This window comes from Tiliqua scincoides, chromosome 5 (genome assembly GCF_035046505.1).
Source record: "Tiliqua scincoides isolate rTilSci1 chromosome 5, rTilSci1.hap2, whole genome shotgun sequence".
In the NCBI taxonomy this organism is placed as follows: Eukaryota; Metazoa; Chordata; class Lepidosauria; order Squamata; family Scincidae; genus Tiliqua; species Tiliqua scincoides.
The window spans coordinates 97,555,989-97,578,849 of NC_089825.1; the positions used below are offsets into that span (position 1 = coordinate 97,555,989).

General features: G+C 44.7%; 1 protein-coding gene across 1 annotated transcript; it reads right to left on the reverse strand.

Moving 5' to 3' along the window:
- Positions 1–13,952: 13,952 nt before the first annotated feature.
- On the reverse strand, positions 13,953–17,199 carry LOC136652486 (vomeronasal type-2 receptor 26-like). The gene is made up of 3 exons (XM_066629426.1): positions 17,170–17,199; positions 15,224–15,350; positions 13,953–14,857 (listed from the first exon to the last, which is right to left on the reverse strand). Exons 1-3 carry the CDS (start codon positions 17,197–17,199, stop codon positions 13,953–13,955), a joined length of 1,062 nt encoding a protein of 353 aa, XP_066485523.1.
- Between the last annotated feature and the right edge of the window lie 5,662 nt (positions 17,200–22,861).

Here is a 22,861-nt window from a genome sequence, read left to right on the forward strand (position 1 = left end):
CACGTGTTGGACTTTGTTGCTTTGTAAAGTTATCGTTACCTTTTTCCTTTTCCCATATCCCAATTCAATCCTTATATTTTCAAATTTTTCTTTTGCAGATCAACTTTTTTAAAATGTTGTTGTTTAATGTGTATATCCCCCCTGCTGCTATTACTCCCTCCAATCTATGGGAATCTCTTGAAAAACTTATAGAAGATAATTTAAAAGCTTTTCCTTCTGCTTTGTTGGAAATAACAGGGGACCTTAATACTAGAATAGGCCCCAGTAATACTGCATTAGTCCAACATATGAATTGGTTTACGGATGACCAAATCTCTCCTTGGTTTTATTTTCCAAGGGCTTCCAAAGACTCAACCTTTAATAGTTATGCTGCTTCCTTTATTAACTTATGCGCTTCGGCTAATGTAGTTATATTAAATGGCTCTAGAGGTAACGATACCCCAGGAGAGTTTACCCATTTTTCAGTGAGAGGCCCGAGTGTTATTGATTATGCCCTTGTTTCCCCTGATCTCTTACCATTTCTAACTGACTTCTCAGTGGGCCATCGTTCTGAGGGAGATCATGTTAATAAAACATTTTATTTTCCCCACGATGTTTCCCACTCTTCTTCAATTTCTTCTAACTCCAGTCGACCTTATAAATGGTCTTCTATTTCACAACAAGCTTTCTCCCAGTGGACTTGTCACTCGGAGACTACTGTTCTTATCAGTAACCTTCTTTTTCCTTCTTGTTCATCCTCTGCTATGTTGGTGGCATCCTTCAGTCTCGGAAGACTATGGTGTCACACTCTGAATGGTGGTTCTAGAACACAGTGTCCTCTCCAGTGCGCGAAGCCTGGGTAAAGTAAGTATGGAGGATAGGCTGTTACCCATGCAGCAAATCCCCCCTCTCCACATCACTGAAATGGTCCAATGGAAAGGCAGAGGCCAATACGGTTGGTTCCAGTGGCGTCACAGGAGTTGCCAGAACGTGACTGTGTTCAGCCGTGAACTGCCTCAGGGACTCCGGCTCCTGATTTTGCCTCGAGGTTGACTCCTGAAGCCTTTTCCATAACTGGATGTAGCCACAAGGCAGTGGAGGTTTGGGATCAGAGTTATCCTTCTCTCAGATGAGCTGCCTTCCCAGGCTGACGGGTCCCATCTACCCGCTGGCTGTTTAGTCGCCTCTTACGACAAGTACAGCCAAACTGAGCCTCTGCTATAAGAGATTACAATTCTTTAATTGATTTTCTAGTTAATTTTCTTAGTTCTTCCAGTCCCTCCCAGCCACCAAGGGCTTCTTTTAATCACAAGACTTGGTTTGATGCTGATTGTTGGCAATTAAAAAAACAAATACGCTCCCTTTTTTCATTCATTTTCATCCAATTCCATCACTTTTAAGAGACTACTTTTCTTTACGCAGAACATGCCATGATCTATTTGATGAGAAAAGACATCAGTATGCCCTGCGTAAGTGGGATCAATTACACTCTGCACTTACTTCCCATAATCAAAAGGCCTTTTGGTCTTTAGTTTCCAGATCATCTCGTTTAATCCCAAATTTGCTTCCATCTATATCTGCAGTCACTTGGGTTGACTTTTTTTCAAAAAAAATTCTCATCTTTGACCCCAATACAACCCTCCAGTAATATTCCACAGGATCTTTTGGAATGGCCTCCAGTTTCCCCTAATGAAATACATGAGTTAATTCTCTCTTTAAAACCCGGTAAAGCTCCTGGGCCCGATAACATTTTGAATGAGACTTTGACCAATAATCCCAAATGGTGGGCAGAACAACTTGCATCTTTTTTTACCTTGGTTAATGCCACTGGTCGTTTTCCTGATGCCTGGTTGACATCTACTCTTATTCCAGTCTACAAAAAAGGTGACCCTTCATTACCCTCAAATTATCGCCCAATAAGTTTGTTATCAAATATTGGGAAATTGTACTCAAAGTATCTTTTAACAAAACTCTCTTCCTGGGCAATTTCTAAAAACCTCCCCGGAAAGGAACAGATTGGTTTTCGGGCAGGAGCTTCCACCCTTGATCATATTTTTACATTGACTTATCTAGCAGAGAAATATTTTATTTATAATAAAGCTAACCTATTTGCTGCTTTTGTCGATCTCCAAGGGGCCTTTGACTGTGAATAGAGCCCTTCTATGGTCCAAACTACTTAAATGGGGAATAGACCTGCGTTTGTTATTCCTGCTACGCCAATTACACTCCCAGAATTTTTGTCAGGTTCGGATACCAAATTCCAATACTCTCACTGACAGATTCCCCATTCACAATGGTGTCCGCCAGGGATGTATCCTTGCTCCTTTATTATTTAATTTATTTTTATCTGATTTACCTTCTTTTCTTTCTTCTTCCACTCATTCTACTCTGGTTCTAAATGGGATCCCTGTTTCTACTCTTTTATATGCAGATGATGCAGTATTATTATCCCTAACTAAATCTGGACTTCGCTGCATCTTAGCTACATTTCAGGAGTATTGTAAACTTAATGATCTAACAATTAATTCAAATAAAACCCAAATTATGGTATTTTCTCGCACTTGGTCCCCTATAACATGGACAATAGGTCCCAATATATACAAACAAGTCCAGTCTTACAAATATTTGGGGCTTATATTTCATTATAAACTCTCCTGGTCTTTTCATAAGAAAGCTATCACTTCGTCTCTCTCTCCCCAACTCAAAGCAATTTCAAATTTTTTTTATAATGAAGGTAACCAGTATGTTCTTTCCACTATTCAGATTTTTCAGTCCAAAATTCTCTCCCATTTGTTTTACGGTGCCCCAATATGGATTAAAGTAATCAACAAGGATATTGATCGGATCGCAGCATCTTTTTTTCGTAGAATTCTAGGGATCCCAAATTCAATTTGTGTTTCCACGATTATCCTAGAATTTGGTATTCATCTTCCAACAACTACAGCCTGGTTACTTACTTTTAAATTTTGGCTTAAACTGTTTTTAAATTCTCATTCTGGTTCCCTTTTATACGATTTGTTAAGAGACTCTTATTTTTCTTCTTGGTTTCGTTTGATAGACTAACAAAACCTTCTCTTGATCTTCCATTAGAATCCCTGGCAGATATGAGTCTTCCAAGAGCATACTCATTGATAAAAGGCAAGCTCTTATCATCCGAATTCAATTATCTAAGTAATAACCTCAATCCTATTTGTTCCCCATTTTCTTTTGGTTTGGCCCCATCTTTTGATCATGCACCTAACTATTTCTATACTTTAACTAACCCGTTACTTAGATGAGCCTTTATGTTAGCTCGTTTTAACATCTTCCCCTCGGCAGTCCATTCTGGACGTTTTTTTTAATATTCCACGGGAGAAAAGGCTCTGTCCCTTCTGTCACGAGTCTCCTGATTTTTTGTTTCATATTCTCTTTTTTTGTCCAGTACAACTTGGTATTCGTAATCATTACCTTACTTCTTGGATTCCCTCTGATCTCACCCCCTCTGATACTACTCTCTCTAAGTTCATGAGTGATGTTTGTGTTTCTCTGACTGTAGATGTTGCTGGTTATTTATCTGAGATTCTTAAAGTAACGTTGTCAGAATTTAAATAACTTGGTATCCTGCTTTTAATTGTTAAGGTTGTTATGCAAATTGTTATGCCAATTTGTAAATTTTGTTTGCAAATCATGTTTGATATGCCAATAAAGGTTTCAGAAAAGAAAGAAAAAGACGCTCTCTCTTGTTTTCAGGAGGAGCGTTTCAGGCAGCTGGCTCCAGATGCTCATTGGGACCCAGAACCCATGCCCCTATGGCTGTGGAACCTTGCCCCAGCATCGCCCAAAACATGATCTGGGTTTCCCTAACAGCCGCTACCAGGGACAGTTATAGGAAGAAGTTTCAGAAGTTTTTGGCTTTTCGCAGGCAGCAGCGTCTGGCGAACGCATGGCCTCTGCCGGTGAGCAACCTGATGAAGTTCATGATTGCCCTTTGGAGCAGGGGGTTGTTGGCACGCTCGATCTCAGTCTACTTGACAGTTCTGTCTTTCCAGTCCAAGGACTTGGGTTGGGTTGACATCGGACTTTTGGGTTAGGCGGATGCTGGAAGGGATTAGGAGGAGCTGTCCCCTGCTCCCAGATGCCCGGAAGCCGGTCACCCCAGGCCTGCTGCAGGGCTTATGTGCCGACTTCGGTCTGCATTGCGCATCGCATTATGAGGCGATGCTGTTTAAGGCTTGTAGCCTGGTATTGTTCTTTGGGGCCTTCTGCCCTAGCGAGGTATTATCCATTTCTAAAGTCACCCCCGGGGACAGGGCCTTGCGATGGGGCGATTGTCAGATGGGTGTTAACCGTGTTTCTCTGTTTTTAAGGTGTTCTAAGACCGACCAGCGAGGTAAGAGCCAGTGGGACCACCTGAAAAGAGCTGCCAATGTGGATATCTGCCCGGTTCAGGCGGTTGTGGACTACCACCACGTGGCGCCCCGGGGGGACGGGCCATTTTTTCGGCATCAGAATTCCTCCCCCCTCACAATGTATCAGTGGTTTTTAATGCCGCTTTGCAGAGGCTTGGAATGGCAGCCGGGCAGTTCGGCCTACATTCCTTTAGAATCGGTGCCTCATCGACGGCAGCCAGGTTGGGCTTCCATGCCAAAGCTATCCAGAGGATTGGGTGATAGCACTCGGGCGCTTTTAAATATTATGTTTGCTGAGGCTCGCCGGTTGCAGGGCCTGAGTTTGTCGGGCTCCCCCACTGGTTGGGGGGGCGTGTTGACTGGCATCGCCAGCCTTGATGGTAATGTGGAGGGATGGAGGGAGGGGGTTGGAGTCCCTAGTTGTGTTGCCTAATGGCATCTTGTGTTCCAGTGTTAGTGGTTTATGTTACTTTTTCTGTTGCAGGTCTTTGTTGGTCGACTCCCGTGAGGGTCCTGATCTGCGGTCACTCAATTATCTTTTGGGCCCAGAAGAGGGCGTTGGCTGGCAGCTTTGGCACCCAGTTGGGAATGGGGGGCCTAGCCAGTGTCACCTGGGCTGCCAGAAGGGGCATGCACTGGGAACAGTTCATGCCATTGCTGCTTAATTATCTGGCATGGCATTCCCATCCCCAGGTAATCATGGTACACCTAGGGGAGAACGACCTGGGCCAGAAAATTTCAATGTCGTTCAGACTCCAGGCCCATAGGGAGTTCTCATTGCTTAGAAGTTGGTTCCCGGAATTGCTATCCTTTGGTCCAATCTCCTCCCCTGGCGTGTTTGGCGCGGGGTGTGGAGTGTCCACAGAATAGACATCACCAGGAAAAGAGTGAACGCTTACCTGGGGAGGGTAGTAGTTGAGCAGGGCGGGGCAGTGATCCAACACCCTGCTATTGGGTAAAGGGTTTATTAGAGATTTATTATTTATAGATAATAAATAAGTGGCTCAGCAAGAAACTGGAAGTGATCAAAATAAGTTTTTTTTCTTGTGATGTTGTGGACCGCTTCTCAGGGTCTCACGGACCACCTGTGGTCCCCGGACCATAGGTTGGGAACCAGTGACTTATATAAAAATAAAAAAGAAGGCAAAACAGCCATCCCATGCTATGAATTAAGGCTGCAATCCTAACCACACTTTCCTGAAAGTCAGCCCCATTGAACACAATAGGACTTACTTCTGAGTAGACCTGGTTAGGATTCTGCCCTTAGTGGTGTATATTATATACTCTTGCACTGTCTCAAATACAAGTCACTGACTCGGAAATGAGTCCCCACACATGCAGACATGAGTCTGTCTCTGTCTGGGTGTGCTGGCTTACTTTTTCTGAGGCGTGAAAGACATTATGGGGCCATCCTTCAGACAGGGCAAGCAAGGGAAATTCCAGCCAGGAGACAGGGAAAGGTTAATGTTTTGGTTTTGCACTGAGAAGGGGGGAAGGTGGGAGCATCTCTGAAGGAACTGATAATCATTGGATGGTTTTCAATGATGGCTTTCAACAAGGGGGAGGGGGTTCACAACACCCTTATCATCCTCTCTGGAAGCAGGACCCAAGGCCCTTGGTTTTCAGGAAGGGTTCCTGCTGCAGAACTGCCTGTCATCAAAGGCTTCCCTGCTTTTATCCTCCCCAGCCACACCCTCGGCTCCTCCCCTCCCTCCCTCTCTAGGCTAAAAGGGGTCCTGACCCTATCCTGCTGCCCTCCTCTTTGGTGGTTAATGGTGACCCTGCCCTGCTCACTGCTCTGGTCAGGTGAGCTCTGGAGGCAGTCTCTCCCACCCAGCTGCCCTGAGTCTTGCCTGGTCAGCTGGAGAGGCAGTGGTAGCTCTGTGGCTAGGTGGTTCTGCCCCTAGCTTTCAGCCAGGTAAGGCAGGGGTCGGACAAGGGCTCGACCCCTGTCATGACCCAACCTTGCTAACTTCGCAGAGGTTAGGAATAGCCCCATCATGCTACATACTGTTGGATGCCGAATTTCTAGCTAAATGCAGTGGAAAAAACAGGGTAAGGTATCTCCTTTCCATCAAATGTTATGGCCAAAAAACAGGAAACCCAAAAATGCATGGAGCCCTATGGAAAATGAAATTGAGCCATATTGCATGTTTACTCATGAGTAGGTGAATGTGCCTTAGTCCTTTCGAAAGGGCAGACTGAGAGGAAGCCAAAGACACCAGAATGGTTGCTATCCAATGAAAGCAGCCCCCAAAAAACACCTAAGAAGGAAGTCCCTCCCTCCAAGCAGATGAATGTATTGAGCCCTATGCAGAGCGATAGTAAGCCACATGTCATGTTTACTCACAAGTAAGCAACGTTGCCTCAGCTGCTGGTCAAGTCAGGCAAAGGGGAATTCAAGGCTAGCTACATGGTCCCAATCCGATGAAAGCGGAGCTCAACAAATGCTCCAGAAGGCAGCACCCCCCCTCCCCAAAGAATAGAACAGAGGCTTGAGCTGGTAAGGCCAATTTTCTTTGTTTTTAGACTTGTAAAGCCGGGTGGGTCCTGATAGTGATATGCTTGAAATATAAAAACTTACACTGAACTGGGCACTGGGGAGGGCTGGAAATCTCACTGTTTGGGAGGGGGTGTGTTATAGCAGACAGGCTACAGAGAAAATTCACTTGACAAAACGGCTGGCTTCCCCTTATTTAATTATTTGTTTTCTTTAATTTAATTTTTTAATTATTTATTTTATTTTGTTTGATCATGTCCCTTCCAGTCATGACATCACTTCTGGTGGGTCCTGCACAGATTGCCATTCTAAAAAGTGGGTCTCTATGGTAAAAGTTTGAGAACCACTGCCTTAACTCAAAACAGGTCAATGAGACATCCTCGGGGGAGTGGGGGGTGGGTGACACCCAAGTGACCAAAATTCTAGAAATCATGACTTTGAGGAATAATACCATCATGTTATATACCATTTGATGCAGAATTTCATGCGATGCTTGTGGGGAAATATTCACTGCATTTATTTTCTACCTTTATTATTATTCACTTCATGTCATGAACATTACTATCTCTCAGTCTCACCTACCTCACCTACCTATATGGGGCCCCCCTGTATGAGCTTTTAAAAAAACTTAACAAAACCAAGTCCTTTCTTAGTATTTTTCTTCAGGTAAATGAATAAATGTTTGTTTTGAACATGTATCATTAACACAGAAGGGAATAATGTTGTTGCTTGGTTACTAGTGGTGCATTACTGTTCCCGGTTCCATGCGTTTTGTACTGTTGAAATCTAGGAGATTACATGCATCAAACTGGGCAGTTTTTCAACCCACGTTTCCATCAGTTTAGAAATTTCAGCTGAAAGAAGGCAGTGAATAATATTAAATTTAGAAAATCCATTAGCAGTTAATTCAAATCTTGTAGATCCATTTTCTCCTGTATAAAAAATGGCAAAGTTATAATAAGATAGCAATTTAACTCTGTTGGTTAATTTGTGTCAATAAATGAGCAAGTTACTTGGGTAAGCCAGTCTTCTCAGTGACGCACACTTAAAACGTCACAGTAATATGCAAATAATGCTGCCTCACTGCACTTTGTTCCTGAGCATGTTCCTCAAGTGTCCACTAAGTAAATGAGAATAAGAACAATGTTTTACTCAGTTAAAAAGAAAAGCCACCCCTAACGACTTTGAAAATAAAATTACATTAGGTTGTATCCTAAATTATCCTTCCAGTTGTGCTAAGTTCATATGAAAGTGTTATCATAGGGTTGTTCTGCACAGAAATCTGCATGGAATCCTGATGACTTTGTGCAAAACATTGCACAAGATGACATGCATACAGTTGTTAGTATAGCATAGTTGAGCATTTTTTTTTCCGCGTGTGTTTCCACAACCACATATGGAACAGAGCAAAATGCCACCTTATTTAAGCAGTGTGTGCTGCTTAAGATGCATCCCATTGTTTACAACAGGTTTTCCAACTTAAAATCATTTTATTGTAGTTTTGCACTTGATATACTGGTCTATTTATACGGTGTATATGCTGACATTACCCTGGGGGCTGGGGGCCAAGAATAGGCCCTCAGTTTGGCTGTACTTGTCGTAAGAGGCGACTAAACAGCCACCGGGTAGATGGGACTCGTCAGCCTAGGAAGGCAGCTCATCTAAGAGAAGGAAACTCTGATCCCAAACCTCCACTGCCTTGTGGCTACATCCAGTTCTGGAAAAGGCTTCAGGAGTCAACCTCGAGGCAAAATCAGGAGCCGGAGTCCCTTAGGCAGTTCATGGCTGAACACAGTCACGTTCTGGCAACTCCTGCGACGCCGCTGGAACCAACCGTATTGGCTTCTGCCTTTCCATTGGACCATTCCAGCGACGTGGAGAGGGGGGATTTGCTGCATGGGTAACAGCCTATCCTCCATACCTTCTTTACCCAGGCTTCGCGCACTGGAGAGGACACTCCAACTTCGCCATACGGCGTCGGCACAACACGGGAAGCAGCAGTTTACCGGTTATAAGTCTTTGCTCGATTGGCGTAGAGCATGATGCCAGGGGCTGCTTCCGACGGTGGGAGAGATCATTGCATCTCATTGGGCAGCTACCGCCCGCCTTAAGCTGGGCAGTCCCCAGCCAGTAAGGTGTTGGCCTTGCCACGGTCCGTTAACCTCATGGGGTGCGTGGGGTTTAGGGTGAAAACCGACAAGCGGATCGACAACTCTGCACCATGCAACAGAAAACAGAAAACTACTGCCCTAAAGCTGGGCACCTGGAACGTTAGGACAATGACACCTGGCTTCTCTGATGACCTGCAAGAAATAGACGACGCACGCAAAACAGCTGTCATCGACATGGAGCTGAGCAGACTGCAGATGGACATCGTCGCCCTTCAAGAGACTAGGCTGCCAGATTCCGGATCTGTCAAGGAGAGAAATTTCTCATTTTTCTGGCAGGGAAAACCACCAAACGAAACCAGGGAACATGGCGTTGGCTTTGCGGTCAGAAATACCCTGCTGAAATCCATCATCCCACCTACTGTGGGAAGTGAAAGAATTTTGTCCCTGCAGCTCCAGTCATCAGCAGGACCTATCACTCTCATCAGTGCTTATGCACCGACTCTGTCGTCTCCAGCAGAAGCCAAAGACAAATTCTATGATGACCTGGCCACCACTGTCAAGAAAATCCCTGTAAAAGAGCCATTGTTCATCCTCGGCGATTTCAATGCTAGAGTTGGTGCTGATAACAGTTCATGGCCCACTTGCTTAGGTCAGTTTGGCACTGGGAGGATGAACGAAAATGGCCAACGCCTGCTAGAGTTTTGCTGTCATCACGGTCTCTGTGTCAGCAACACATTCTTCAACACAAAGCCCCAACATAGAGTCTCTTGGAGACATCCAAGATCAAAGCACTGGCACCAGCTCGACCTGATCCTCACCAGACGCTCCAGCCTTCCCAGCATCAAGATCACACGCAGTTATCATGGTGCTGCCTGCGACACTGACCACTCCCTGGTGTGCAGCAGAGTGAAACTGCAAACAAAGCGACTGTATCACACGAAAAAGGAAGGAAGACCTCGCATTGATACCAGCAAGACCCGGGATCAGAGAAAAGTGGAGGAATTTGCACAAGCGCTTGAGGAATCTCTTCCAGGCCCGGCCGACGCAAACGCATCCAACAGATGGGAACATTTCAAGAATACCGTTTACAACACCGCCTTGTCCATATTCGGCAAGAAGACCAACAAGGCGGCAGACTGGTTTGAAGCCCACTCTGAGGAGTTGACACCAGTCATTGAGGAAAAGAGGAGAGCTCAAGCAGCATACAAGGTCTGTCCCAGTGAGCGCAACCTGCAGGTCCTCCGAACTGCTCGCAGCAAAGTCCAACAGACTGCCAGGAGATGTGCTAACGACTACTGGCTCCAGCTCTGTTCCGAGATACAGATAGCAGCTGACACGGGCAACATCAAGGGGATGTATGATGGTATCAAGCAGGCCCTAGGTCCAACACAGAAGAAAATTGCCCCTCTGAAGTCTGCCACAGGCGAGGTCATCCAGGATCGGGCGCAGCAGATGGAACGCTGGGTGCAGCACTACTCTGAGCTATATTCCAGAGAAAATGTAGTCACCGAAGAAGCACTGAACAACATTGAGTGCCTGCCTGTGCTGGAAGAGCTTGACAGTGAACCAACCCTAGAAGAACTTCACGTGGCCCTGGACTCCCTTGCCTTTGGCAAGGCACCTGGAAAAGACAGCATCCCTGCTGAAGTCCTAAAATGCTGCAAAGAGATCATCGTCACTGAGCTGCATGAAATCCTCTGTCTCTGCTGGAGAGAAGGTGGAGTACCTCAAGACATGAAGGATGCAAACATCATCACGCTGTACAAGAACAAAGGTGACAGGGGTGACTGCAACAACTACCGCGGCATCTCTCTCCTTAGCGTTGTAGGAAAGCTGTTTGCCCGAGTTGTACTAAAGAGGCTCCAGGTACTTGCAGAGAGCGTCTATCCAGAATCGCAGTGTGGATTCCGAGCCAACAGGTCCACCACTGATATGGTATTCTCCCTTAGACAACTGCAGGAGAAATGCAGGGAACAACGACAGCCACTCTTTATAGCCTTCATAGATCTCACGAAGGCTTTCGACCTGGTCAGCAGAGACGGCCTCTTCAAGATTCTCCCCAAGATTGGATGTCCACCCAGGCTCCTCAGCATCATCAGATCCTTCCACAAGGACATGAAGGGCACTGTTGTCTTCGATGGCTCCACATCAGACCCTTTTGACAACCGAAGCGGAGTGAAGCAGGGCTGTGTTCTTGCACCAACCTTGTTTGGGATTTTCTTCGCTGTCCTGCTGAAGCAGGCCTTTGGAACTGCAACAGAAGGCATCTATCTCAGGACCAGATCAGACGGAAAGCTCTTCAACCTCTCCAGACTGAGAGCAAAATCCAAAGTCCAGCTGAAATGTCTGTGTGACTTCCTCTTTGCCGACGATGCAGCTGTCACTACCCACTCTGCCAAAGATCTCCAGCAGCTCATGGATCGTTTTAGCAAGGCCTGCCAAGATTTTGGACTGACAATCAGCCTGAAGAAAACACAGGTCATGGTTCAGGATGTGGACTCACCTCCCTGCATTACAATCTCTGAGCATGAACTGGAGGTTGTCCATGACTTTGTGTACCTTGGCTCAACGATCTCCGACACTCATTCTCTCGATGCCGAGCTAAACAGGCGCATCGGTAAAGCAGCTACCACGTTTTCCAGACTCACAAAGAGAGTCTGGTCCAACAAGAAGCTGACGGAACATACCAAGATCCAGGTCTACAGAGCTTGCGTCCTGAGTACACTTCTGTACTGCAGCGAGTCATGGACTCTTCGCCCACAACAGGAGAGGAAACTGAGCGCTTTCCACATGCGCTGCCTCCGACGCATCCTCGGCATCACCTGGCAGGACAAAGTTCCAAACAACACAGTCCTGGAACGTGCTGGAATCCCTAGCATGTATTCACTGCTGAAACAGAGACGCCTGCGTTGGCTTGGTCATGTCGTGAGAATGGATGATGGCCGGATCCCAAAGGATCTCCTCTATGGAGAACTCGTGCAAGGAAAGCGCCCTACAGGTAGACCACAGCTGCGATACAAGGACATCTGCAAGAGGGATCTGAAGGCCTTAGGGATGGACCTCAACAAGTGGGAAACCCTGGCCTCTGAGCGGCCCGCTTGGAGGCAGGCTGTGCAGCATGGCCTTTCCCAGTTTGAAGAGACACTTTGCCAACAGTCTGAGGCTAAGAGGCAAAGAAGGAAGGCCCATAGCCAGGGAGACAGACCAGGGACAGACTGCACTTGCTCCTGGTGTGGAAGGGATTGTCACTCCCGGATTGGCCTTTTCAGCCACACTAGACGCTGTGCCAGAACCACCTTTCAGAGCGCGATACCATAGTCTTTCGAGACTGAAGGTTGCCAATAATACCTACCTCACAGGGTTGTGAGGACAAAATAAGGAGAGGAACCATGCACACCACCCTGAGCTGCTTAGAGGAAAAGTGGTATAAAAATGTGAATGAATGAATGAATGAATGAATGATGTTTTATGGGGTGCCCATCTCTGCATAAGAACACCTTATTGGTTGCCTGCTGAGTCACAATAACACCTCACAGGCTCTTGGAACAATTACTCTCATTGATCAGTTTTGAGTTTAGTAAATCCACTTTTTGTTACATAAGGCAGTTGTGTTCTCTTTTTCAGATTAATTGGCCATAATGTATCACAGAATACAGATAATTCAACATGGTTTGTTTCATTACATTCTTCATGAAATTATTATTCCAATGATATGTAACATTGTGCTATTATTCATAAATACAAATTTTCCCAAAGCTTTCCAAAATGTTGGCCACTAGTGGTGCCATGCCTCTTAGGGTGTCATCTGGTCTGGTACACACCTTCCACACACACACCCCTGTGATGCCACTGAAGGTATATCCAGATCTTTCTCTTTCTGACCCAGCGACCCCACCAGTGCAGCAGAGTTGGGTGCGTATTCTGATCTGATGCACCAGCCTAGAGCTCGTTATGACTAAGTGGCCGAGAACTAGATGATGAAAGTTGAAAGAAAAGGACCAGTTCTAAGTAACGTGACTGAGAAGCAGTGCTTCATAATGCTCAGAAGAAACTGGGTGATTGCATCATGACCAGAAATATCCACGACTGGGGAAAAAGTAGATACTGCATGCAAATTTCCAATAGTCAAGTAGGCTATAAAGGTCCCTACTTGGAAAAAGTGTTCCTCTTGTGAAGGAAGGAATACTTGGAGGACAATTCTTCTCTTAGAGCAGGGGTGTCCAAACTTTTTGACAGGAGGGCCACATAATCTCTCTGACGTATGTGTTGGAGGCCAGGAAAAAAAGAATTCCTTCACATTTAAAATTTGAATAAAGGTTTTACATAAATGAATATATTGGCGATGGAACTTACATGAATAAATGAAGTTTTCATGATAGCTCAAGGCCTATAAAAGACATTGCACAAAGCAAGGCTGGCCTTTGCTGCTGCTTCACAGATGTAAAACAGCAAGCAGCGGAGGAAACCCTTGGCCTGCAACTCACGCAAGAGGTCAAACAGAAGGCCCTTCCACTGAGAGTAGTCACGTTGGGCCAGCACAGGCTCCAACAAGTCTCTGGAGGGCCATTAGAGCCTCATTGGAGACTGAGGACTCTCCGTGGGCTGGATTGGGGGTCCCCAAGGGCCACAAATGGCCTCCAGGCCGGGGTTTGGGCAACCCTGTTTTAGAGGATGGAAACCATTGGGTTCTTTTGGTCACCTTTCCTGCCTTAGCATCGTGCCTTTAATATGAACTTGGTATTTCCTTCTTTCCACATTTTGATTTCTGGGTTGTATCTTGCAATATTAACATTATCCGTGGATAGCTAAATAGGAGGTGCAATTATTGCTTCTGAAATGATTTCTCACCCCACCTTGTGTATTCTAAAGAATCAGGATGATTAAAAATGTGATATGCTGTGATCCAGTATTCATACTGTATGGGAACATAGAGAGAGAAAAACATGCAAAACAACTATCATCTTGGATTTGGATTTAATTACTTCTTTTCTCTGTTAGCAGCTGCTTGGAGTTGAGATCTGGTTTTAGAACAATTACATAGCATTTAGGCAGAAAAATGCCAATCAGGAGGCCAGTGTTGGAGGCCAAGATGGCAAAGACCTCCACGGCCACAATGTCTTTCCCCTTGGTGCTCAGGTAAGCAGGAATGAAGGAGATCCACACACTGCAGAAGACCAGCATGCTGAAGGTGATGAATTTGGCTTCATTGAAAGTATCTGGCAGTTTTCGGGCAAGGAAAGCGACTGTGAAGCTGGTGAGGGCCAGAAAACCATCGTAGCCCAGGACAGAATAGAGCATGATGATCGACCCTTCATTACACTCCACTATGATGTGCTCAGTCTGGGAGTGCATGTCAACATCTGGAAAAGGAGGAGAGGTGGACAGCCATACAGTGCAAATCCCCACTTGAATGAGGGAACAGGAAAGGACAATGGAGTGGGCCACTTTTTTCCCCAGCCATTTCCTCATCCTGTTCCCTGGCTGGGTGGCCATGAAGGCCAGGACCACAGTGATGGTTTTTGCCAAAACACAAGCAACAGCCACAGAGGAAATGATGCCAAAAGCCGATTGTCGGAGAAGGCAGGACACCTTGCTAGGTTCTCCAAGGAAGAGAAGGGAGGAAAGGTAGCAAAGCAGGATGGAGCTGAGAAGAATGCCGGTGAGGTTTTGATTGTTGGCTTTGACAATGGGAGTGTTCCAGTTCCTTAAAAAGATCAGTATCACCATAACTGTTGTTGCTGTAAAGGAAAAAGCAATAGAAACCAACCCAATTCCTAAGGGTTCCTCATACTTTAGGAAGAATTTCTGTTTGGGGATACATTGATCTTGATTCTTGTTTGGGTACTGATGTTCTTGGCATTTGATGCAATGAGCTGCATCTGAAAAGGACAAAGAGAGTGTCAGTAGCTGTATGAATCCTGAAGAATGATGGAAGTTTGAAAGCAAACATTGGACAAGAATTCCTCATTTTCCTGGTGAACAATGCTTAGTATCAGGGGAATGACAAAATGCAGCAAGTGACAGGCACCAGTGGAGTTAAGTGCACTAAACTGTTTAATGGACTGCCTCTGAAGTCTTTCATGAATCCTCCCTTGTTCAAGTTGTAACCAGTTTCCCTTTAAGAATCCGTGCATCATGATTTAAGTGTTTGGAGAAGAAGAGACCATACCTAGGCATATGTTAGGGTGTTAGGGTGGACAAATATTTGCAAATATTTCCTGGAAATTCAGGACACTGTCAATCACCTGTCTGGTTAGATATCATATCATCTGGGCACGAAGTACAATCATAGCAACAGATTGCTTTCCCTTCTCGAACCGTCTTGCTGTGTCCGACATGGCAACTCTCAACACAGGTTGAACCAGGCGGATTCTAAGAAGAAAGAACGGGAAGAAACGCTGAAGCAAACATTTGATGCCCACCACCACGACCATCCTTCTCTTTCAGTGCACTTCAGCTTATCAAGAACAGGAGATCAACTTGATCCTGACCAGCAACAGAGAACTCCCCTGTTGCAAACTACCTGCTGTAGACTCCTGTGGTATTTGACTTCAGGGAGAGTCGGTAGAGAGATTTGTTTTTCCTACTGGGCTTCAAAACAGTTAGAGCACAGTCCAAAAGAAGTAGGAAATACACCAGGATTCGGTTTTAATCCCAAAGTGCCTTTCTGCTAGCAGAAAACTCAGCGTGCTTTTATTTCATCAAAGAATTGGCAATTGCACTGGCATTCCTGGACCCTGTGCTGCTCGGGACCAGGATCACAGAATATTGCCCCCCCCACCGGTTGCAACCCCTTACCATCACATCCAGGCCGACGTGGTCTCCTCTGGCCCTCTGGAGGTCTTATAAGGGCTTTTAAACATAAGGGCTTTCAAAAGCCTTCCAGAGGTTTCAGAAGGCCTCCGTAGGGCAGGAGGAGGCCATATGCAACTTCCCCGGTCCCCAGAAGGTCTCTGAAGGGCAGCTGAAAGTGGTGGTCGGGAGGCATGGATGGAGGCATGGATGCTGGCAGGGGGGCAGAGGGGTGGAACCCTGGGACGTCTGTCCCCCTTTACCCTCCATGGTACACAAGTGCCCAGAAGCAATTAGATTCACAATGGGGTAGCATCTAAGAATAAGAAGAATGGGACATAAGAGGAAGCTGTCTTTTAATACTCAACACTATGGACATCCTCCATTTTTCTGTGTGTTTCATCTTGTTAAAAGGTGGGGCCCACCTTGGAGTGGGGCCCAATTCAAACCCCAGCTATCTCTTTGATATATTTCTCAATATAGGTAGATATATTTACCATCTTTTCCTCAATATAGATATTTGAATAATCAGCATGAGAGGCTACGTGCCTTGCAAGTATGTTTAAAATGATTTTATTCTGTGTCTGTAGAGGACAGGAATGACCCAGTACAAGTTTAGGTTAAAGTGGATGAGGATATTTACTTTAGGCAGGTGTACTAATGGTGTAGTCGTAACAATCCTACAAACCCTGGATGGGTGGGGCATAATTCTGACATCTTTCATCAACTTTGGGACTTACCTACTGACATTATATTGCCAGAGACCTAGCTATTCGAAAGGCAATCGAAAGATAGAACAATTAATGCTGCGGGGCTGCTTCTAGCCAAATTTTGTATTACTTATGGCCTCACTTGGCTAAATGGCTTAGACGCATTGGGAGATAATGGAGAATTCACTTACATCTCATCTAGAGGTGCAAGTGTCATTGATTATATCTTGGTTCCTCCTCAACTCCTTCCCCAGATAGCAAATTTTTGTGTTGGATACCCTCAGTCTAGTGACCATCTTCCTCTGCTGTGTGATTTAGACTATCTCCCAAATCATTATCATAACACTAACACCCAGGTGGAAGAAGGTTACCCAAACATAACAAAAAGAATTAAATGGGACCCAGACTCTAAGGACTCATTTCATACATTAATACAAGCCAAGGAAATCCCTCAGTTGTCCACTCTGGATCATCCAGGGATTGTCCACTTTTTCGGGGATTTAATATCTACTCTCTTGAAAGTATTAGGTAAGATCCCCTCATCCCGAAGAGCTGAGGGTGGGCAAGATTACTCTAAGATTGATCAGATCTGCTTATCTTTGAAAACTGCCGTTCGCAGCACTTACAAAAAATTTAGAGACACTAACAGTAAAACACTTCTACACCAATATTTCAAGCTGACTGCCCACCTGAAGGAAGCTGTCAGAGTCTCGATCCATCGTACTGCAGAAGCAAGATGGTCACTGCTAATCAGTGCTGTTAGATCAAAAAATGCTAAGAGTTTTTGGCAAATTATATCAGGCAGTTTTCATAAAGAGTCAATTGGTACTACCACAATCCCTGCCAAATTGTGGGAATCGCACTTTAAATCAATTTTCTTTGATGAATCCAAATCAACCTCTGCTATTCAGGCATCCTTCGTGCCAGACCTCCCAGACTGGCCTGCTGTCTCAGAGGATGAGATCATTTCAATTATTAACCAGCTAAAACAGGGTAAAGCAGCTGACCCAGAAGCAATTCCCTCAGATATCTATAAAGCAGCGCCAGACTGGTGGGCACCAATCATCGCAGAACTATTCACAAGAATCAATAAATTTGGAATAATTCCAGAATCCTGGACCAGATCAATCTTGGTCCCTATTTTCAAAAAAGGAAATAAGAACCTTCCCTCTAGCTACAGGCCAATAAGCCTTTTGGATGTCGCAGGGAAAATGTACGCATCCCACTTATTGGAAAAACTTTCTTCCTGGATATCTGAGTATAACATCATAGGAACAGAGCAAGCAGGTTTTAGACCAAACAAGTCCACAGTCGGCCACTGTGTGATATTGTCCCACTTAATTTTCAAACAGGTGATTCAAAAGAAATTGCGACTCTATGTGGCATTCCTGGATTTAAAGTCTGCCTTTGACTCTATTGATAGGGATAGACTCTGGGAAAAACTTGAGAAGACGGGACTTGACAAAAGACTATTAGAATTAATTCGTGTCCTCCACCTAAACACTTCCTGTCAAGTGAAATTATCCCCACAGGGTGACCTTTCAGCTCCAATCCCGATCAACAAGGGGGTCAAGCAGGGTTGTGTGCTGGCACCCACTTTGTTCATCCTTTTCATCAATGATTTGGCCCCCTTCTTAAAAAAGCTTGACTCGCATTGCCCCAAACAGGGATCGGTGGATGTCCCTTTACTTTTATATGCTGACGACATGGCTCTGATCTCACATACAAAAATAGGCTTACGGAGATTGGTCAAAGCCTGCATTGAATATTTTACAACAAATTCTTTGCAGTTAAATTATGAAAAGTCTAAAATTGTGGTATTTGGGAATTATTGGAAACCACAATCTTGACTTTTCGGTGGAAAATTAATACAGCAGGTCAAAGAATTCCAGTACCTTGGTCTACGATTTCATTACAAGCATTCCTGGTCCTCTCATCGATCAATTGCAATTGATTCATCTAAACCAGTGGTTCAAGCCATAACTCGCTTTTTCTTCTCCTGGGGCAACCGGTTTGTACCAGCTGCTTTATACCACAAATTTTATATGACATCCCAGTATGGATGCCAGCATTAAATAACACAATTGAAAGGGTCCAATCCAAATTTCTTTACAAAATTCTAGGCTTACCGCATTGCGTTCCCTATGCGGAACTCTGCCTGGAATCAGGTCAACACAGGCTGAAGTTACATGCAAGGTCCAGTTTTTTAAAATACTGGGCCAAAGTCTTTTTTAGGGCTGATCACGACTTGCTGCTAAAGGGGCTGTTGACTGATTCAACGTTATCCCCTTGCCTAGTACTTTTCTATTAAAAAAACTCAACAGATGGGCCTTGAGTTCAATCTACAAGGAGCTCCTTCACCTGAGGTTATCATCAGACTGGTGAAAACCAGACTATTTGATATAGAAAGGCAAGAGATTCTAGGCGCAGCACAGAAAAAATGTTCCCCTCTGAATTTTCAACTTAAAATCACAAGTGGTCAACAACCAAATTATCTGTCCCTCCTAATACACCCCCTGGAGAGAAGGGCTTTTACCTTGGCGCACTGTAATGTGACCCCCTCTAATGACTTGCATGGCAGATTTAGAAATGCATCCAGGGAAGAGCGTTTATGTTGCTGCAATTTAGGCGAAGTAGAATCATCCACCCACATTACGTTGCACTGTCCCAGATATCAAGTACTAAGGCAGCAATTTCTCTCTCCCTTGCTCCATTCCAAAACAGGGCATTCTGAGAAAGATATAATTCAATTCCTTCTAGCAGGTGATGTAGAACATACAACCCTCTCAGTCGCACAGTTCTTAAATTTGAGTATCCTGAGTCGAGCCAAGCTTTCTGTACCAAGTAATCACTGAATAGGTTACATTCTGGCAAGATCCGCAGAGTAACTGATTGTTTCTGTCTTTTAAATAATTCATGTTTGCTTGTAAAATGTAATGTACGTTGTATCTGTCTGTACACATAGGTGTGCACTGACACATATATTTGTGTACTATTTAGGTTTATACTCTCTACGATTTCTGTACAGAGTTCTCACCTATCAAATGTTTATGCCAAATAAAGGTTTTGTTGACTGTTTGTTGACTGACAAACCCTGGATAATACTGATCTGTGACTCTAAGGCCGCAGTCTTATTCAGTGTTTCTCAAACTGTTGGTCAGGACCCATTCGGTGAGTCGCAAACCAATTTTGGATGGATCCCTATTCATTTCAATGTGCATTTTATTTTTAATATATGAGACTTTATGCTACCATGGTATGTATGTTGTGGAAATGTTTCAGATCTGTACTTTTAACAGGCTACTATGTATATGCTTTTAACAGTGATAGTCAATGGGTCTTACTCGAGGTAAGTGTGGATAGATTTACAGCTTCTTGGATGTTTGGGGGAAATAGAACAGTTAAAATTCATTTGGATATTAACTTTAGGTATATGTACTAATGGTTTGTTTCAGCATTCCTACAAGACTTGTACAATACCAACTGTGACTGTAAGGCTGCAATCCTATATACACTTTCCTGGCAACAAGTCCAATTCAACATAGTGAGACTTATTTCTGAGTAGTCAGGTATATGATTGCGCTGCAGGGGTAAAATCCTTTGGTCACCCTGCACTGCTACGACTCACATTCCAGCATTGCAGGACACTCTCTGGCTGCCACAAATGGAGACTCAAGTAAGCTGTTGGCAGGGTTGGGTATTGGGCAGAGAGGAGGAGTAATAGGGCACTTCAGGGGAGGAACAGGGGTCAGTCAGGGAGGGGAGGGGTTGATCTGGTGGGAGTCATGCATGTCAAATCCTATCCCCCATTTTTCAAGCTTCCCCACCCTCGGGCTCTCCTTGGGCTTATACCAGTTATAGAACTGGCATAGGTACAAGGAGACCACTAGGCTGTCAGGGGGCCTATACTGAGGTCAGGGGAAAGTATGCTCCTTTACATCTCAAAGGCCTCTCAATCCTGCCCCCACCACAGCATGCAGTGCATGCCTCCAGGAGTGCTCTAATGTTCAGGAAGGTTCCCAAGCAAATGAAGAGGTGACCTTGCTGAAGGATTTTAGCCCTACCTGCTGAAATCTGCTATTCCACACAATGGCCTCATCATGGATGGTAAGCTCTTGACTTGGAGGCATCTTTCCAGCTTGGATCTTAAGGAAGGATTGATTGGGGAAAGTGACCCAGCTGATGACATCAAGTCCAGAAGACAGTGCCTCATTGGCAAACCAGACTTCATGGCCAGCACCATTGTTAAAGTGGACATTCTTCAAAAAAGAGTGCATCTAGATTGGACAAAAATAGAAAACAGCTGATAGCTTCAATGTATATTGTGCACTGTATTAACAATCCCCTGGTCAGAAAAGGCACCTGTAATCCTGAGATGTACAAGTTAAAATAACTTTTTCATTTATTAAAAACTATTAGAATACGCTTGGCAGTTCTTCCTCATCTTCCTCTCCTCTCAGCTCACCATCTTATCCAACATTTCCACATCTATGGGCCCAATCCAAACTTTGCAGCACTGATGCATCTATGCCAATGGGGCCTGCTCTGCATCCTGCAGTGTGAGGGTAGTCACAGAGGCCTTGTCAAGGTCAGGGAACAATTGTTCCTTTACTTGGGGCTATGGTGCAGCTCATTGGTGCTGGAAACTTGCCTGCTTACACCTGAGGAGCCTCTCCTTGCATCTGCTTTCTCGGGTGTAAAGAGAGCCTCCTCAGGTGTAAGCAGGCGGGACAGCTGTGGCACTTTTCCAAGGGCTACAAAGGGGCGGTTATGTCTCACCTTGACAACATAAGTTCCTATTATATTCCGCTTTTCTTACATTTTGGAACTTAAGGCTTCAACCCTATTCGGTTTCCTAGGAGTCAACCCCATTGAACCCAATGGACTTACATCTGAGTAGACATGCATAGGATTGGGCTATAAAGCAATGTGCATGGGATATCCAAGAGGTCTGTCATCAAAGTCCTGCAAGCTTCAGATCTGCTTAACTTTAGCAATATGCCCCCCCCCCATGTGCCTGGGAACATGATTTCACCCACACCACCCACTCAATCCACAGCAAGTTTACATAGAATTGATTTCCACTGTGCTCCAATTATCTTCCTAGTAAGTGTGCTTGGGATTGCATCATACATAACCTTTTCAATACAGCGAGGAATATACCTGCCAGGGTTCAATGTTCACAGGTTTGCCTGTATTCAGCATTGTTTTTGGCCTGGACGTATATATGGCATTTAAAGCATGTGCTACAGCATAGAGACCATTGTAAATACGGTAGCTCACATCACTCATCTCCATCTCAAATACAGTCTGAGGCAGACTCTCCAGTTTCTCCTCTCCGGTACAGTGTTTCTGGCCACACCAGAATGCAGATTTGTAGAAAAGGCAGAGAAAACGTGTGAGTGACTTATCAGGCTTTAGAGTCTGAAGGAAGTCCTGGAATCCTGGCACGGCCTTCATGGAGGTTGTGAAAGACAAAGTCCCATGGAATGTTTTTGCACAGAAGCCATAAGTGCCAGCAGTGCTGACGAAATCCCACTGAGGTGACGTGATCCAAACCTTGCCTATAAGACATCTTTGTATACATTCAGCTACGTATAAAATAACTGCCAATGGTTCCAGAGTCTTAGAGTCCCCGTCAACAATAACAACGTTGGCTGTCGTGGTTAAAAGTATGGAGAATATCCTGAATATATTTTGCTTGAATGTATTATGAGTGGGATCTGAATTAAGATCCTTGATGCCAGTTTTTTCTAAGAAGGCAACACAAATGCTGTTCCGGGCCAGCAATGGTGTCAGCCTCTGCAGAAAGCCTTCTCCACTATCATTCTCTGAAACAATGAGGCCAATCCATGTCCATTGGAAATGCAGCAGTAGCTGGACTATGCCAGTGTGCAGAGTACCTTCCCTTATTGCCATCCAGTATAGAGAAGGGAAATTATTGTTTGTGACTGGTTTCTCATACGTACCATAAGTAATCTAATGGGGGAAAACATGGCTCAGAACAGCTTAGAAAATTAACCACCGTTTTCCAAACCAAAGTATTTATTACAATCCAGAATTTTGCTTATCAATGAAATGCTAAGTATACTGGACAATGTATCTTTGTATACATTCCCATCAATAAATTATAGTAAGTCTGCAATTGTATGCACACTTTCCTGGGAGGAAGCCCCGTAGACAGTGGCTTAGCTAAGGGGGTACAGGGGGTAGCAGTTGCACCGGGCATCAAGCTTTAGCAGGACAACAAGCTGAGCTTGACACTAGTGACCACAATTGTGAAAATATTGGTATGTATGAATAATACCATCATGTTATATATCATTGGAAAGGTAATTTAATGCTGAGTGCAATGAAAAAAATGGCATTGGAATATCTGTA

Coding starts and splice junctions, on each gene's coding strand:
- LOC136652486 (XM_066629426.1), bottom strand. CDS start 17,199: ATGGATCGAGACTCTGACAGCTTCCTTCAG. Junction 15,351..17,169: donor ACTCTGACAGCTTCCTTCAG/GTGGGCAGTCAG, acceptor CTTTCTTCTTAG/AATCCGCCTGGTTCAACCTG. Junction 14,858..15,223: donor TATGATATCTAACCAGACAG/GTGATTGACAGT, acceptor TGTCCTTTTCAG/ATGCAGCTCATTGCATCAAA.